The sequence below is a fragment of the Macrobrachium rosenbergii genome, chromosome 14 (genome assembly GCF_040412425.1).
Source record: "Macrobrachium rosenbergii isolate ZJJX-2024 chromosome 14, ASM4041242v1, whole genome shotgun sequence".
Taxonomy (NCBI): Eukaryota; Metazoa; Arthropoda; class Malacostraca; order Decapoda; family Palaemonidae; genus Macrobrachium; species Macrobrachium rosenbergii.
The window spans coordinates 50,781,346-50,801,225 of NC_089754.1; the positions used below are offsets into that span (position 1 = coordinate 50,781,346).

At 36.3% G+C, this 19,880-nt stretch overlaps 1 protein-coding gene across 2 annotated transcripts; it reads right to left on the reverse strand.

Annotated features, from left to right (window-relative positions):
• Positions 1–2,033: 2,033 nt before the first annotated feature.
• LOC136846132 (rab-like protein 2A) lies at positions 2,034–19,514 on the reverse strand. 2 transcript variants are annotated; one of them, XM_067116874.1, is made up of 7 exons: positions 19,242–19,514; positions 16,818–16,927; positions 14,849–14,910; positions 11,127–11,256; positions 10,022–10,119; positions 7,919–8,095; positions 2,034–5,630 (listed from the first exon to the last, which is right to left on the reverse strand). In XM_067116874.1, exons 1-6 carry the CDS (start codon positions 19,373–19,375, stop codon positions 7,994–7,996), a joined length of 636 nt encoding a protein of 211 aa, XP_066972975.1. In that variant the 5' UTR covers positions 19,376–19,514; the 3' UTR covers positions 2,034–5,630; positions 7,919–7,993. The 2 variants fall into 2 exon arrangements, with proteins under 2 accessions (XP_066972975.1, XP_066972974.1); XM_067116873.1 differs by having other exon boundaries at positions 7,857–8,095.
• Between the last annotated feature and the right edge of the window lie 366 nt (positions 19,515–19,880).

Below are 19,880 nucleotides of genomic sequence, written 5' to 3' on the forward strand. Positions count from 1 at the left end.
AGAGAGAGAGAGAGAGAGAGAGAGAGAGAGAGAGAGAGAGAGAGAGAGAGAGCTATGTTATTTACTATATTTAGGAGTTGTAACTGTGAAGCGTCGATGGGACTGACTGATAAGCGAACTTTTCACGGCGTGAGAGACAAATTTTAACTGGCCCTGTTAAGTATAACCTCAAATGTGCTGGTGCTATATGCATTATCGCCCTTATACCGTAGCGTGTTCTTAGTTCCTCTACGATAGCTCCACATACACAGTTGCGGGCACACTACTCTGCCAGAGATAGATGACCTGTTTCATGTCCAGATTAATTTTTCTAGCTCCATGTTCCGTATGTCATCCCCTCTTTTATTTGACACTGGTTTAACTTATTGTTAAATGCAGTTTTATTAACCATAATGCCCTCTTAACTTCTCGATTTTTTGCACTTTGGAACTCTTGTCACTTTTACTTATGATTATTTTATTGTCACTTATTTCCTGTTGAATTTTGAACGTTTTTTGTGCATTATAAAACCGTTACACTTTCTTGTAAGTGATCACCTGAATATGATTCTTCGCGAACAAACAAATCACGATTGGATCCTTACTTTCCTCAGATTACATTTGGTCGATTGCAGAATATCTATAACATTGTTTCATTTATCTTGTTACATTATTTCTTTAGAACGCGCATCTTATTTTCGTTATCTTAACACGCATTAGTTCCTTTTTAAATACGTGAATGTGCTAATAATCAATCACCCTATTTCGTCTCATGAACAAAATTTCAAAGCTGTTACTATTATTCCTAGACAGTCACCTAGAAGTACTACTTGTCTGTTCAACTAAGACCATATTCAGTAGGAAAATATCTACTAACAGCGTATGGATCCACTGGGTGAGAAAATGTCCACTACACGCTTCACCATTCCTTCCTTTTCTTCAGTCATGCGCAAGGGCGAAGCATCTCTCCAGAAATCTGTTCACCCTTTGGCCAAAGCAAGTGTACTCCGGACCCTACAGTAATGCAAAGATTGGTGGTGCTGGTGGACCATGCTACCTGTGGAGGCAGATGTTGCAGGTCATTGTTATCTTCACCAGTCTTACATGGCATTATTAAGAGAATGATCCTCTGGTGTCACACTTTTCCAGTTTTGAAAGACACTGTCCTGATACAAATATCATGTTTCACATGCCATGGTTTTTGTTCATACTTTTTACAAAAGCTAAAAGCTACTATGGTAGAAGCTTGGTTCTTGACACCTTAAATTTCCAAAGTACTTTTCATGCATACCAATATATATCATGAGTGCCTTCATGGAAGCCTCTCAAATGTCACTTCCTCAAAGTTTTCATCAAAAGTAAGGTTACATCAGTGAAGATCATCATCTTGTTCTGCCTGATAAATAAAATGCTGGTACTTCTGGGGACATTTGGAACATGTTAAATCATATAAATATTTTTCATCCTAAGAGCAACTGTTCTTTATTAACTGGTTGAAATATCTACCAAGCAACTAAATGGATAGCCTTCATATTACTATTACTATAAAGTAATTTAATGTGAGCAAGGTCACATGCTTGGATTCCCACGAGACTCCCACGAATGACTTGTTCTTGAGTGAAAGTTAGAGCAAGTAATGTTAAAGGGGAGATAGGTAAACCTAGCAGTCTGCCTCCAGGTGTGTGATATGGAATAACAATGCAATGAGCATTAGACCTGAAGTCATAAATTGCCTTGGGCTAGTCACCAGCCAACTGGGAATCAGACTCATTCATGGGTAGGTTGAGCACTAGAAAAATTCTAGTTTCCAAGAAATTTTTACAGATCTTTGGTATACTTATGAAACTGTCACTCTCTACAAACTATGAGCTATAGCAGATATCACACTATAATTTTCTCATGATGGATGTTGACTGAGTACTAAAAATTAGTCAACACATGTTATGGAATCCACAACTGACAAAGGCTTTGTTTCAATAAAACTGGTTTATAGATTTTTTTCGATTTAACATTTATTGATACAGTATTAAAATAAGGCATCAGAGAAACATCAACATTTTAGACCATGAATATTTTCATGTTATCTTCAAAGATTTATTGTGCACTGTTTTCATTTTGTAAACATCTGTTATACTGTACAGACTTTGCATTGTAACAATTAGACTGAAAAAAGTTAAGATATACACTAAATCAATGTAACTAACTGAGCACTTTAACTCTGACTAGAACTCACAACTCCAGATAAAAAATAAATGCTGACTTCTCACTATACACTGTACTAAGTTAATAAATTTCATCTCCCTTGCAAATGCAAATAACATCTGCAAAATTCTTCTTAAAAGTTTATGAGCATCCTGAACTTCATTTGTGTTGTACATGAATGAAAGTTCAACTTTGCAGTACATGTACGATACAGGATATCTACTTATGAATGACTCTTAAGTAAAATATTAAAAACAGCCTACACTACAATAAGGCAGCTTGATCCCAGGGTAAGTTAACAACCACAAAGTTTTAAATATCCCATAAGTCTGGAATTTTACCATTTGTGCAATAATATCTAAAAAGAACTGAGTTTTCTTTCTTAAACTTACGTTTTGAAGTAAAACTTTGTCTAACAAAACATGCTGAGAGATATATATAAACATTTGTGTGAAAATAATGTCTTTATAATACAAGAGTTTTTTACACAAACTCATTAATCATATACAAGCAATTAAAATATGATTGGGTGAGGTTTCAAAAACAGATCATTAGGGAAATGATCACATAATGATCCCATTGTAACATGGGTTTAATAGGATACATTCCATGCCACTCAAAAATATTATAAAATTAATCATAAAAGAAACCCCTACCTACTATACAGCCCTTATTTGGAATAAATATGCATGCACACAATTACGCTTCAAAAACCATTTTCATACAAAAATATGTAAAAACTAGAAAATAAAAGAAATGACAGTGACAGATACAGAAGAATAGATCACACAACCACGGAGGGTCACTACCAACTCTAAAAGTACCTGCATATCATTGGTAGCAATAAGTAACCACACTTGTATGTACACAATTACACAAAAATGACTGGCCATTCCAAAAGAGAGAGAGAGAGAGAGAGAGAGAGAGAGAGAGAGAGAGAGAGAGAGAGAGAGAGAGAGAGAGAGAGAGAGAGAGAGAGAGAGAGACAGACTTGATGAGAGTTCTGGCTGAACTCTCATCAAGTCTAGGTCTACATCGATCCTCTTTCTCCACGACAGAAAAATCCTCAGTATCCTATTTGTTAAAATGAAAGTCAAGAATGAAATACAAGTAGGTGGTGTGCAGTACTCTACTGCTCCTATTGTTGGCAAGGATGACAAAGCAGCATGCCAAATGTTCCATAGCAAAAGAGAATGACAAATGCTAATCATTTACTGGTCATGAACCCTGCATTTCAAAATGCCTGAATCAGGGGTTCACAAATACTAATCATTTACTGGTCATGAACCCTGCATTTCAAAATGCCTGTATCAGGGGTTCACATAAGTGATGAAGTTCTTGAATGGTAGATGGATACTATTGGAGGGATTATACATGCTTGATTTTGCAGCTCAGAACTTTTATGGCAAGACCCTTCACCTTGAGAGATGAGGTCACTACTTTTCCAAATATAATTTGTTATTGATAAGATCAAAAGAGAAGCTTCTTTTTGCAAACCTCAATTGTTCCTTGATGAGATGAGACACCCACCCTAGTGGGCTATAAGGAGTACTCTCTGCACACCAAAAATTTTTATTGCAAATATACTTTTTATAAAGCCAGGGTCCCTAGCAAAGAGGACTGCTGAACACATGACGGTCAATACCACAAAGTGATGAGGGCAGCAGCATCATTTCTCTACCAAGGAGTGAGGCTACCCACAAGAAGGGAAAGGGGGACTGGCTGATGTACTGCCTAACTGTTTACTTCTTGGTCAAAGACTCACAACAAGTTGAACAGTAATTCATGACCAATATCCTTCACCAACTCTCAAGCCTGACTATCATTACTAGGATTCTACAAGTACCTCCTTTTGACTGTAGTTGACACTGTTTCTACAGTTATCAACCTTGGCATGAACATGAACATGAGGATTCAACTTGGAAGATTCTTCTTTGGAATGATGCAAGTTAAACTAGGGTCTCATGGGAAAGTGGAATGGTCATGGTCAGCATTGGCAATAACTAACCTCATTTCTCAGTCCTCCCTTGTTTATAAGAGCAGTAACAGTACTGGTCAAAGTTGCTGACAAAGGCAGAACCCCAAGCAGTAGCAGACTATCTGCTAGAAACAGAGCTGCCCCTTAATACTCATGGAAGCAAGCCTAAGCCAGAAAAATCAGAGAGAAAGAACCTCCTGAATGATACTAGATGTTAGTAAATCAGAAGGGATTACTACATCTGCATGGATGGAGGAATGGAGTACCCACATTTGGAGAAGCAATACTGACTGGTTCAGCATCCCAAATTGTGTAAAAGGAACTGATGGCCACTATAAGAGCAGCCACTGCAGAAAGATGGCAACAAAAGAAGCCATATCTGATAACTAACAATGAAGAATCATGAAGTCTGAAAAAATAAATCTCCTCCTCATGAACCAAACATGGGTCTACAACATGTCTGCTGGACAACAGTGGCACAGAAAACCTGACAGGAATTAAGTCATGGGTAAAGAAGGGGTTAAACATATAGGTTGAGCAGTGGGCAAGCTGTCACAAGCAAGCTTGGATAAGGTGGGCATGGCTACTTGCAGTTTGAGTAGCAAGCAACTCGGCGGGCATATCAATCTGTGAGTACGCTTAAAGGTAAGGGTACAGAGTAGCTATGTACGTATGTCAGTCCATGAGCATCCTGTTAACCCATGAGCATGCTGTCAATCTACAAGCACTGTTAACTCATGAGCATGCTAACAATACACATATAAATGCAGAAAAAGAATGGTCATGACTGGAACCAGGAAGCCATCATCGAAGGCTTAGCAATTTTCATAACAACATAATGGAGACAATACCACTGCTGCCCTAGCAAAAAGGTTGTAAAGCAGCAGCAGCAGACCTTCTGGTAGAAGAACCTGATGACAGAGGTGCTTATCACATCCACCTCTACACACAACATAGCACACAGCAAGTAAATTATCAGAACAAGGGATCTGATCCCAAGGGCAAAGCAAACAGGCAAGGAGTGGTTATTACTGCAAAGATGCAAAATTATATGAAAGGCCTTATCTGGAAAACCTCTGCTAAGCATACTATAACAGGTAATACGTACTCAATTCATGGCACTCGATCACATAAATTAAACATATCACGGTATGACAAGGCACAACTAGATCATTACAAAAATATCACTAGCATATGACACATCATCATCATCACCACTATCATTATCATTTTTAAATCAGCTTTTCCCTCTATGGTGTTACATGCAAAATGAATTCCTACATTCGCCTCTGTCCTGTGCACTTTCTGCCTGAAATCTCATTAGGTCTTGGATGTCATCAATCCATTTCTTCCATGATTTCCTGGGCATTCCTATAGGTCTCCTTGCTACTTCCACATATAATGCTTCTTTAAGTATTCCTCTTTCCTTCTCATCAATTCTCCAAACCATCTCAATTTTTATCACTATTATGCTGGAAAATTGTCAAAATTGAAAACATGAAACACATCACAAACTAAATATCAAAATAGGCTATAATTAAGGATGGCAACAGATATAATAAATACACCAATTAAAAATATAAAACAATAACAAAGGATTAATGCTAAAATACATAGAATAGCCTACCTACAAAAGGCACATTGCATAAAGGCAAAATTATACCTGTAGCATCAAATACACAGCCAAAAGCAAAAGTAAGGTAAAAACACAAATTTAAAACATAGCAAAATAACAAAATAAAGTATACCTACCCATCACTCCACAGTGAAAAACAGAAAAAAAAAAGATTACAATAAGAAAAATACCGAATTGAACAAGAATAAAATAAAGAAGCAAACCACAGAATAATTACTTGTTTTTTCTAACATAAAAACTCAGTGTAAAAGGTAAATACACAGCTGTAACCAAATATAAATTGAAACCTATAGATACTTACTTTTCACTACAATGTTCTTGAGCACCAAGTACCAAACTACTTTTTAGTTAATTAATGTCACACAATATAACTAAATTAAATGGGTTAAAAGTGGACTATATAAAAAACACTTGAATAATATGCTAGAATGAAGAAACACTGCTAAAAGCTACATTCTGAGATTATCAAAAGGGTAGTTACTCACTAATAATTACTGCCTGTGGTGCCAGGTAATACAAAAGCGACACTGGTGGCTAAAATACTTAATAAATTCTAATTTCATCTTTTAATTATTTATATAAGCACTAAAGTGAAACAGGGGTGTCATAAACTATATTAAATGGAAAATAATTTGGTAAAAAGTGCTGGAAGCAATACTGAAGAAGACATTTGAAGGACAATGGCTGAGGTGGTGACAGCACTGCGGGACCGAGAAAAGTGAGAGTTTTTAGTTTATACATGCCTGAGGGCCAAAAAGATGAATGTAGAATGAGACAGCCTTCTTCTATATGATAGATAAAAGAGTCACAATCCTAGGATCATCACGACTGCAGGTATATGATTAATGGGGCTGTGATGAAACAAACCTGTTTCCAGAGGAAAACAGCAACATACAATAATTAATTGAAATCTACAGCACAATACAGTATAGATCTCCTGTTATACTCTCAACTTGAAATTTTCTCACAGTATTCTTCAAGTCTGATAACTGAGATTCAAATCGTTTGACATAATGTGGCAAAGCTGAGTAGCTACCCTAACATCAAACATTTTTCACGAGATTAACAAATAATGAATTAAATTTTAAAAGTAAAATTGGTGAATGTTTATGCAACACCTTACGCTAGAGATTTGGATACACAAAGAAAGAGTTTTGGGCAATGCATCGCATATTTTCCTAACGAAACTTGTTAAAACCCATTCCAAAGTCTTCATAAATTTTTCCCACACAATTTACAGTCAAATCATTAATATAATTTACCAGAAATCTATGTGACGTCAATCTTCAAGGAAAAAACCAAGGATATTTTGGATGCCTGTGTTAGTAGTAAGACACGCATTGAATAGCATATGTCAATATACTCCACAATGAAAACAAAGGAGAAACCACAGAGAAAAAAAGAAATACAAATTGAGAACTGTACATTTCCTTTTTTCCTCTCTGGTTTCTCCTTCATTTTCATTGTGGAGTACATCAAGATATTTTATCTTCGTGATTGAGAAGAATACAACCGGATTAAACAGCATATGTATTTCAATTTCTATTTAAAACAAATTATCAGCATTTACTTTAACATAATAACCAAAAATTTCTATACTGTACTGTACAGTACTTCAATATGTGCCTTATTAGTGAGTAATAGCATACATGTTCTATAAGAATCCACATTGTACTAGGTAAAATATATATTATGAATCACTTCAATTATTCTCATTACAGTTATTCTACACTAACCTTGTTATATCATATTTATTATTATTATTATTGTTCTAAAAGTGAACACATTTAAATTTACTGCACCACCTCCAATCTTGTGAGATATGCTCTTTGCCCAGTTTGAAAGTAAATAATTTTTACACTTGGTCTACAATACAGTAATAAAGCAAGCAATGAAAAAATGCTAATTGTTCAGATATACATACTAAGCTTATATATAACAAAACTTAAATAACTATTCTAGGATACAACAGATTCCATTCCCATTAAGAACTACAATCTAATAAGCATCACAAATGGTATATTTCATATAATATTAAAACTGAGTAAATTAAGTGTCTTACTATTTTAGTTTATGGAAATGTTCTTGTTTGTGATTTGGACCAAAAGTTAAAACATGGCTTACAGGTGAGTCCTTCGAGCCCATGCATCCACTAATAACTGCTGAATCGACGTAATAGTGCTAAACAATTAATCCATTTCATAAATCCATATCCATTTCCAGTTCTTCCATAACTTGGTCAGTGAAGTCTGTAGGGTTCTTTTTATATTGAAATGCTGCATTTATGGCATCTTTGAAAAGCTGTAATGAAGAAAATTATTTGAAAATGTTTAAATATTCTTTATTATCAGACAATGGCAACAATAATATACAGGATTAAAAAATATACAAACCACTTTGTTTACTTTTAAGTCCGTAAGTCCTGAGCCTGGTTTTAGCACAGCGTCACCCAAAGCAGAGCAAACCAGCTCAAGATACAGTATACACGTGGAGACAATATTCTTGACACATGGCACCAAATCCAGTATTGCATCTATGAGTGTTAGCTATTAGCATCCTAAATGTGGGTAAGAGACCCATCATTTAAGAATTATAACTGGATGTTAATTCTTTCTAAAAAGCCAGACGATTGTAAAATCATTGGCAACTGATTGAGGGTATGACATGAAATAAAAGATATTAACCAACCTAGGGGGTCAGGGGTAGTAGGTGCCCTCTGGTGACTGAGTGATTGACATTATTTACATCACTCAGGATAGGATGTGAATATGATGGATGGTATAAAAATGTTTTCTTGGGTGACATCAATAATGAAAACATTAGGAGACCTAAGTGGCTCTGACATAATTGTTTTGACAGAGTCTATTTATTAGTGAGTGAATACAGTAATATGCAAAATCAAAGAGATTTTTGAGAAAACAGTTATGATTGATGGGCAGGATGCTCAGATTACTAAGCAAGATGAAAAAAACTGCTGGACATCTGAGTACATAATTGGGATGAGACAGATGATGACACAATGGATTTTCCTCAGGTCTTTGACTCAAAGATCAATAATATCATGAAGAAGATGGAACTCACAGAAACTGAAAGGAAAACTTATGCAGAGAAAGTCAAGGAAAAGGGTTTACTGATAATTAGACCTACACATGCTTCAAGTATAAAGATATCCCAATTATTGATTTGAGGTCTACCTATATATGTGATACTGCTGTTAATTTTGCTGATGCTGGCAGCAGAGATGGTGCATGGAAACTGAAACCACAAGAATGATCAGGACCCTAATATTAACAAAACTCGAAAACCATTGTTAGAAACCCTCTTTCAGTAACAACCAGGAGGGCTACCAATACTGAAAATGTGAAGTTTGAATCAATGAAAAAACTTCACATAAGCAAGAAACAAAAAATACCTAAGAAGTACTAGATGCAGTTGTACTTAAACCTAGTACCACTCAACATTGAAATTGTACTGTATTATGGAAAAAATTTAATACTACAGTATAATAAGCAAATAACGCCTACACCAAAAATAGCACTGTTGAGAAATGCACAGAAAAGCTCTTTAAAAGGACAGATTGGCTCTTCAAAAGAAAGTCAAAACTTACAGGTAACAGTGCACTCAAACAACTTACAGAAAAGAGTTCACCACTAACTCTGAATAATTAGGTAGAATTAAGAATAAAGCATCATTAAAAACTCATTATCGGTGAGGAATATTTGCAATACTGTAGTGAGAAAAATGTTAAATATGTAATATATAAGCGCAGGATGATCAAACTTTTTACAGCAAAACTGGGAGATGTGTTTTGATGATTAGGTGGGAACCCCTCCCCTTCTTCCGGAGTAAACTTAAAATTTAGCTTGACACAATTCGGTTACTGTAAAGTGATGGGTTTTTGATAAAACAAATACTTGTGATTACTCTCTTTCATATTTCTGGAAGGGATAAAGGAACAGTTATATAAAAATCCAGTAGTAAAATATAAATCTCACTAATTTTTGAGAACCAACTACTCTGACATGATCTGCTCTCACCAAAAACTGCAAAATTTATAGCAAACATATTTCTGTCTTTTTCACACTGGAAGTATGAATGGCATACTAGCCAAACACAGATTCATTTTTGAGGGACAATACGTACATAGTTTTCTTGCATAATGTGGCTCTTGAATATTTTATGGACATTTAGCAACAAGGACTTAAAACAGTTAGCTTACAGACTTACCTTTACCACATTAGTTCCATTGGAAGCAGATACATAGTACATGGGTATATTATTCTTTTCTGGAAAGGCAAAACTCTTGCCTGCTATTTCTTCATTCTCTGTAAGAGAAATAAATGTCAGAATACAGGGACTCTAATGAACCAGTCATACATTTTATATTACTTATTATTTTAGTGTTTCCTACAATAAAGAAAAAGGCAAAAATAAGAATTTTGAAGATAATTATAGAAAACTAATGCCTTACATATTTCATTAGTTTATATAATTTAAAAAAAGGAATATAAGAAGTTAACTATATATGCCATACTATATAAATGACAATATCTATTTTTTTCTTTCGAAGGACAGCAATTACCTCCCAACACCATCACTCTTTCAGAGCTTTTACCTGCCGACGTTGGAAGACACATCACTATTGGCTAAGTTTGCTAAAGTGTATAACCATAAGTCTATCTACAAGGCAGAGTGAATGGAGTCCATGACACCCGGCTCCAAGGCTCCAGCTTAGGTGGGAAAGAAACCAATCCCTTAAGCCATAAGTCTATCCAGCTGTTCACCAGCCTGCAGACTGATTAGTCAGCCTAATGGGGGAATAGTTTCATGGTCATCAGGCATGTAAAACCTCAATTGATACACCAGAGTTCTCTGGTCCAAAAACCAGACTCCTCAAGCCAGCATTAACCAGGGAAGTCTGAACAACAGCCTAACCTCAGGAACAAACACTGGGTTATGTGTGATGGACGAGATTGGGCTCATACTGACTGCCCTGGTCATCTCTGAGATCATTAGGCTCATGAATGAAGCCAGTGGTCTCCATTAAGTGTCTCTCCAACTCAACCATTTCTTTTGTTTTAACTGCCATTGCTTGAAGGTACTAAAGTTTATTTCTAATTTATTTATTAATGTTATTTTTTGTTAATCACATATCTATGCCTTTGCTTTTTTTTTTTATTAATTCTATGAAAATATGCACTCATTCTTAATAATAACCTTAAACTAAATACCAAACATAATATCTACTACCATTTACCCAAATTCAACAGAAAATATGTGTAAGTGGCATTACTGTAGTCACGCTGAAAGAACACACAGAAAAAATACATACCATCAATCTTGTTTACTGCACAGAAACAAGGAATCTCTGGTCGATGCTGCCTCAACTCCTTGTACCAATTAGGGAGATTCTTGTAAGTAACTTTTCGGGTGCCGTCAAATACTAAAATAGCTGCATGGGCCTGGCAAAGGAATTCATTTTAAAGTTAATTTTAAATCCATATACATTGCCATTTATTCATGCATGTTTAAACCAGTATAAACTGCAATAAACTAACTTATTGAAAATTATGTTTTTATAACCCAGGAGTTTTTTCAGTCAACCCCATTAATAATATATGCCCATATCAGTTTTCCAGTTTACCAGAATCACAGATTATTTTGTTTGTCAGACAGATGAAAGCAGTCTCACTACACATGAGCTCTTTGAAACCTAAGGTATGCACTGTGTTAACCAACAACCCTTACTTTTCATGGAAACTGCATGAAAGGCAGCAAAGTTCATGAGATTGAGGAGGGCAATCACTTTGTGGTTAATGGGTTTGTGTAAAAATTGTTATTTCGTACAATTCTTTTTTCAACAAAATACCATTAATTATATGTGACTCCCTTTTTAGGTGGGAAGCTGAAACACAAAAGGTCCCAGAGTACCTGGGGAATGTATGGAGCTAGGAACATAATCTCTAGTAGTCTGAATGTTTGTTAACAGATGGTCCCAAACCATATCATGTACAGAAGAGCACTTGCATCATGTAAAGTAACTTTCAGTAGGCAAAGCTGTGAAAACTATATCTCTTAACAGTACCATGTATGAAAGCTGAAGACAAGAATGATGATTTTGCAACCTCTTCACTACATCTAACAATGCATGTCACGATGACTTGTATTTAGGGTTCAAGTCTAACTTTCTGTGTTAGAAACTGCAAAAAGAAAATGGGTAAACTGGTGATTTGCACTCTGAAACTGTTTTGCATTATCAATCATTACACTAAATATACTTGAAACTAAGAGGAATTCAAAATGAAAATTTATTCCTAAACCTCACAAAAATGCACCAGATGAAGGCATTACTCTTGAGGTAACTGGTCCTCCTTAGGTAGAGCCTATTAGTTCTGATATGCAGGGGAGAGCAGTTTTGTCCCTTTTAGGAGACAGAAAACAAGGAAAATAAGTCAAAGAGTACAAGAAACGGTCATAGCCACTAGTTGTTTGGATCTCTGTGCAAAGTCAGGAACTAACTAACATTACCTAAATGACTGATCCTGGTGCTTATGACTGCCAGTTACTGTATGTAAGTCTTGCCAATTCTTCTAAGCAAAGGAAGAGGCTCTGCAATTCTGCCACATCTCCATTTTGCTAAATAACATACAGGCATGAAAACATAGGATGTCCAGGTCCTCTAGAAACCAATAAGCATGGTTGCTTGAGAAACTCCTTCCAAGAGGGGAGACACAAGCTGATGCCAAGAACAGTGCACCTGAAATCATCCTGCTGCACTTAGAGGGATGCCAGCAAATCATCTTTGGGAGAAAGATCTACATCTAACTTAACAAAGTTCATCATGATCCCCAGTTTACAACAAAATGAGAGGTGATCTCTCTTCTGGAGTAACTGTGCCACCAAGGACGACAGAAACAGCCACTTTTGATTGTGCAGGTGTATCCTGTGTTAGTGGGCGAAACCTTGTGCTGCCCCCCAACCTCCCCATGGATCTACACTTTTCAATCTGTAGCTGAAGTATGTCTAACATCTGTAGTCTACAAAAGACATGACAATTGCTTTGTACAGTAATGTCAAGTTTGGTCTGGCAGCTCCCAAATTTCTGTGAGATAATAAATCTAATCAAAGCACAGACTGAAAGTTTTCAAAGAATAAAGAATGAGGTTTACAGATGGATATCTGGATCATCCAAATGTAAGCAAATGTAATATTAAGGGGTGAGATAGGAGCATCCTCAGTAAATACAAGAGTGGCAGAGAGTGAGCTGCAATACCAGAGTCAGTTACAAATGGGCTGAAGAAAATTCTGTAAGAAAATAATCATAGGTATGGATGAAAAATGAACAAAATGGTGGAAAAAATACTGATAAAAATCAATTTAAAATTTACAGAGTTGATGATGACAAGAATATAAATTAAACTGAAAGGAAAATACTGTGATATCTTACTATAAAACGGAAGAGTGAACAAGAAACAAAAAAATTTTGTCTTTATACAACAAACAGAAGCAAGAAAGTAAGTGACATACCTGTACTATTACACTTTTTCATCTATACTTTTAATAAGAGCCAGAACAAACACAATGCAACTGAACATTAAGAAGTCATGAAAATTGTAATGCAAATTGTGTTTTTGTGAAAATACAAACAAAGACCTACTTAATTTTTGTATCTACCTCCAATACAGAGAAAAAGGATGTATACTAGAGCTTCAGCAGCCATATGGGAAAATCTTGATAAAGCAGCAAAACAATTACTTTTCAGTGAGGAAAATATAGAACAACAAAAAAATAAGCCTTACATTTCATGGAAAAAGAAAAAGAATAGATGAACTAGTGTACAGGAGACAATAGGCTATGTTCAGACCTACATCATTCCATTACAATTTGAATCTGTTCACATTATATTTATGTACTTTGATATATGTAACACTGCTGTTGGACCAACGACAGGGAAGATAAGGAAGAAGACAATGACAAATATGAGGAAGGTAAAGTGCATCTGTGCTTCTTTGACCTTTTAGGGCAATTGGCCTCTCCAACTTTTCCAAGGCCCATCAAAAGTTGAAGCAGGGACAGGAGTTGAAGCAGGGATTGCAGAACAAGTAACAGGAACAGCAGGAACTACAGTAAAACCAGGAATGGTGGTCTTGACAGGAGAGGCTACTGATGAAGCAGAGGTCTGCCAAGACTGAGGCAGGCACCAAGCTCTTGGCTGTAGCCAAGTGCTCCATGGTTATGAAAGACAGATACTCCACTAATCCTAGACAAGGTCAAAGTACCTTCAGTCATTCTTTCATCTAATCCTTCTTCAAAGTAGTCTGTGCAGGAATTGGAGTGGCAGGAACAGAAGAAGGGTTGATAGAAATTGCAGGCACAGCCATTGCACCATCCACAGTCCCTACCTGGGAGCATCTACGTTGGTCACCTTTCAATTGTGGCTTTCCCTTTTTCAACCAAGGGGAGAACAGACAGACAACATCCCAGCAGTGGAAGCATGGGTCATCATTCAAGGTCTGAAGGAGAAAATGATGGTGTATGCCTCTTAGGTGACACAGATGAGGCCTTCTTCAGCTTATTCATCTTGGACCCATAATTCTGCAGCTTGAAAGACAGCATACAACCCTGTCTTCTGAAAGAAGATAAAACTCAATAAGTCAAGGTTCATGGGTGACATAAACCTTCCACACACACACTGTGCTACTCAGAACACCTCTCTGTTCTGTCTTTTGTACAAGAGTCATATGCAATCGTTCATACAACAATCATTGCAACAACCAAGATATAAGCCAAGTTGTCAACAGAAAATCCACAAGGGTAATTGCTTCAACACAGAAACCATGATCACTGTTAAATAGTGTGTGTGGACACGTTAACAGCAGTGAAGCCAAAGAAAAAGTGACACTCACCTGACATTAGTTATCTACCAATTTACCAGACTTTAATGACCGGACCACCTTTTGCCACATGTATATTCATATAAAAGACGAGGGTTTGTATCACCATAGGAACACAGTGTCATTTATAAGAATGTATATAATTATCATGTTTACTAACTTGGTGATAGTAAGAAGGGTGCATTGTCTGGAATCTCTCCTGTCCAGCTGTATCCCAAAAGTCTGAAAAAATTCAAGCAAATAAAATTACAATTTCTCCTATTACACTGTAACAAAAAACGAAGTTTAAGAAATACACTAGTTTCATGGTATAAAAAAAATGTTTAACAAATTTTTTTATAATACAGCACTGTAAATAATTCCACAGCACCAGCTGGAATCAGTTGCTGAAACCTGGTAAAAAGGCAGTTAATTGGTGGTAGGTGGGTGAGTAAAAGGGAACTAATACTCAGCAACTGTCACCAAGCACCTTTTACTTCAGATCAGGGAATTAGCAGGGTAGTGAGGTGGGATTATGATAAAAGGCTCTAGTTTGTATATCTACTACAAATACAAATTACTTTACAAATTTGTGTTTTGTTCCTACAGAAATACAAACCATCGTCTTTTATGTAAGACTCACTCCATAGGTGGGAGGAAATCTCTCAACTGACTGGTAAGTTAAATCTCCACCCAGATATGTCACGTTCCCAGTAACGGGCACAGACAGACTCCTGTAAACAGGGATGCCAGAGTAACAGACCCTGAACCTGTAACCTCACTTGTATTAAAATAATTTGGTTTGTCACAGGGATGCCAGCTGCCATCTTGAGAGGGAAGCAAAGAAACTAGTGAATATTTTTCAGCCTCCTTCCTCTTCTTTCGTTCCACTGCGAATGGGACCAAATTATATCATTCCTCACTAGGAAGATCAGGACTGCATGTCCAACCCCTACTCTTGCTCATGTCCTTCACCTCTCCATTCCACGTTTTAAGTATACAGCCATGACTCAACAAAATAAAATCACCATACATACACTCACCCGCCTACCACCAGTTAACTACCTTGTTACCAAGTTTCAGCAACTGATTCCAGATTGTGCTGAGGAATACTACATAACACATGACTGTGTTTTTATTCAAGTAGGAACAAATATAATACAAAATATAGTACTGATGCAAAATTGATTTGAGTAAACTATTTTCACTTAAATGTTCTGCTGGAACAGTAAAAATATAATAAAGTGAAACTTGAAGAAACTTTCAAAATTTATGTGCAGTTATTACAGCAACTAGCCTACTTGGATTGAGTTCAAAGTTACTGTTGTGGTACAGATACAACTCACTAAAGAGGTACTTAGCTTTATATAATAACTTTGGGACTAATACTTGTATTAGCATAACTTTTAGTACCCCTAAAGCCATTTTAATATTTCCCAACATACATAGCTTTATTTCATAGGTACTTTAATCTGAATATGAATTGAAAGAAATCATCAAAAACTAACGTAAACTGTGTGCTACAGTACAAGGTGGAGTCGCTATGGGAAAGCACACAACATCTTGCATGAAGCTGTAATGTATAAATACTGTATATGTACTCCCCATAATTTAGGAATCTTTTTAGTTATTATATAGTGAGAAATAGAACATATTTCAAATGTAAGTTTTTAGTCGAGATAGCCAAAGCATGTCTTACACTAGTAACTCCATTTATGAACGTGTAGGTTTATATCCTAAAAAAATACAAATCTGTCACATTTTCAGGTTCCCTCATTTGCTTTTGAAGCAGTGTTTTCAATTATATCATAAAGCTGAAAGCATGAGCTTTCTCGTGACATAATTTTGCATACCTCTGACAAGTTCGAGGTGCCTGGGCATACAATAAAGAACGTATCAGTCTTAGCTATCACCTTAATAAAATTTACAGTGTGGTATAAGGGCTGAAGTAACTACAAGGAATTTATCCTAGTAAGAACTTTTGAGTTTGATGCACAATTAGGCTACTGTAAAGTAACTGGTTTGCAGTAAAATATTAAAAGGTTTGTATTCTTGTAGATATAAAAATAAATGAACAATGCATATACAGTATGAGTTAATTTCACAGTCTTACCATAATAAAGAGTTTGAACAACTGTTGTGATACCAACCTACCAGGATATCCTTGTCTTCAAGTTTTGTGCGATACCTGTGTAACGTTAATGCAAAAGTTGACAGCTGCTGATGCTGGTATCCATCCATAAGGAACCTTTCAACAAGTCTGGAAAGTAAGGAATAAGGTGAAAAATAGTTCAACATCCACATCAATCCTAGGAACTTTTTGAAAAGGAAATAACCTAAATGATAATTTTAAAATACAAAACTTATTTTTTGAAATGATAATTTTAAAATATAAAACTTGTTTTTCATACACTCATTAATCATATATTTCATCTTTCACGTTAAACAGATCCAAGTCACACCCACTTATACTGATTAAGATTGAGATGCACTCACTGCCCATGGCCACTTTTTCTTTGGTGGCTCAACCTACTTTGATTGCTGAGAAAAACTTTTAAGGCAACAGCCAAAGCAGTCAAAGAGTCCATGCAAAAGCAGGAACCAAGAAAAGGGACTCTCATCTGAATTCCCTGACGCTATCACCTAGAATTAGTTGAAAAGACTCATACAGTTGTTGCAAGAGCCCAAGCAACCAGGATGAAAGATATCCTGTATGCATGTCCATGAACACCATCTCAGTGGTGTAAAATGATTACAAGGACTTTTCTATACTGTACAGGTGGGGTTGAAAGTAAGAGTGTCATGGGCATGCTCACAATGAGAGGAAACAAGATGTGATGGAAGAAACACTGAAACTCATGCTAGTATTCAGCCCCTCCAACAAGATCTTCTCCTTATCTCTTGTTATCCTCTGCTACAGCTGAAGACATGCTGAGGCAGGCAGCAGCATTGGAAGAGTATGGTCTATGCTTGATACCAGGGCGCCTGACAGCATTGAGCTTCTTGGCAGGTACATTAGTAAAAGACAGATTGCTTGGAATAGCAAACCAGAAACATCTTCCAGTATTCTGTGTATCCACCATTGAAGCAGGGGTAGCTGGTGGCAAACCATGAACATGAGCCACTGTCTTACACAGGGAGAGCTCAGTAAGTGAAACTGGATCAGCACTGGTGGAGAGCATGAGCTGGTCACCTACCCCCAAGTGTGTACCTCACTACATGAGATCGAAGAGAACAAGTAGAGTATTAGGGAGACAGAGAGGCAGTCTAGTCTAGAAGGAAAGATTTGGTGATATCAAAAGCAAAGTAATCTGTTTTCACAAAACCTGCAAGCATCTTTTGGCCTATCTCTGCTGCTTTCTAACCACTCCTTTGCAAAGGAGACCAGCCACTACACTTCCTGTGGGACCTAACATTGCAGAAAAACAAAACTGGTTACACTAGTATCAAGGACATAAAGTGCACAAACTCCCCTTCACATTCTTCTTACCTTTCATTATTCACATTTCTTGTTTAAAATCCATATCAAACAAAAAATACACAAAACCATACATACAATAAAACAGATGAAAGAAGTATCAACACCATGGCCAGTCGTAGCACAGCATGACATATTAAGTCGACCATAACCAAAGAAAAAGTACTGGCTTTCATCTTGTTACCAAGTTTCAACGACAGTTTCCAGCTTGAGCTGAGGAATACTCCGACACAAAAAATGATGGCTTATATTTCCATAAGATAGGAACAGGAGTTTTTTCCACAATTTTTTGCATTTCAAATGATTCTGACTAATTTTTTGTGGAAATATTCTGTTAATCATTCCCTACCATTTATTATCTAGAACTGTGACAAATACTGGTACTGGGAATGTTACAGAGCCTAAAGGGATGCCTTATATAAACTACTAGGCTTACCATATATTTGATAGTGCTCTAGGTTAGGTTATGTCTGGGAGTCCTCCCCTGGCCAGGTAAGGACCCAGCATCCTAAGCTCAGTTTAGTTGATGAATCTCATATTTTAGCTCAATGACATATGGCACTCTATATCTGGTTGAGTGGGTTAGGGGGTTGTCTGGTAGGGGGTTGAAACCAATAAGCCAGATATGGATATGGTGCCCGAGGGAAGGTTAAGTCAGGATGCATCACTGTAATGTATTCGTATCTGTTCTCCCAAAACCGGTTTCCTTGCTGGAAACCCTCATGATCGTTATATCCTACACAATGGAGGGCTTGTTGGGTTAACGAAGTATTTCCTCTTAATGTAAAATTCATGAAAATCACATGGAAAACTATCTAAAAAAAACAAAATTCACATGTTGAATTAGATTATTGGAAACTTGTGAAATTTTACTATAAAATGTCCAAGATATGGAAATACAAAATCGGGTGTTTGCAAAAACAATAGGTAATGGTCAGAAATGCAAAGCAACACCAGATAAGGGGGTCTTGAAAACTAAATGATTTGTCTATTTGGCCACGAATTTAAAGTATCATTGTATTATCTTTTCCATGAGTATTTAGAAAGCTTATTCACACTCACAAAAACAAATTAACATAACTTAAACACGACTTACTTCGATTTTCCTACAGCACTATCACCCAGGCAAATCACCTTAACACAAAGTTCTCCCTTTTTCGTCTTCTCGTCGTAATCCAAATTTGTCGACTCTCCTTGGGCATCCGTTTCATTGTGGTTTTCTTCAGACATCTTAAAAGCTGTTTTATAAGGAACCGTTGTACGATTATAGCCAACCTCTAGTAGTATTTGGCGGACCAAACTTCATTTGACATCTTTCAAGTTTTGTGGCGATGGTATGCCGTAATTACAGATGCAAATATTAGTGCCACTATGGTTTCGTTCTATACATATGTTAAGCATGCAATGCGCTTACTTTTTCCTGTATAAGCAAATAAACCTAAATCTCATATAAAAATTTACTTTATACAGTATTTAATCTTTTTATATTTGCATATTTATTTTTTCCTACGAAAATGGTGAAGTACCAATAAGTAAAATTGTGCACGTTGCCAAAATATTTACTTGTTTGTATGTTTACGTCCACGGTGGCTTATCCTTTGGGCGTTCACATGCGTTATTTTTGTTATAATAAATCAAAATACTGGTTAATTGTATACATCACAGGATCGGTCCAACAGCATAGGATTGCGTCCAATTATTATCAATGTACACTCCATAGGCTGTACTTTGTAAA

What these genes read in the sequence shown, in the direction of transcription:
- LOC136846132 (XM_067116874.1), bottom strand. Translation starts at nt 19,375, where the DNA reads ATGTCTGAAGAAAACCACAATGAAACGGATGCCCAAGGAGAGTCGACA. An exon ending in TGCAGTAAACAAGATTGATG is followed by an intron (nt 10,120 to 11,126) that starts GTATGTATTTTT and finishes TTTCTCTTACAG; the next exon opens with AGAATGAAGAAATAGCAGGC. An exon ending in ATGGAACTAATGTGGTAAAG is followed by an intron (nt 8,096 to 10,021) that starts GTAAGTCTGTAA and finishes TCTTCATTACAG; the next exon opens with CTTTTCAAAGATGCCATAAA.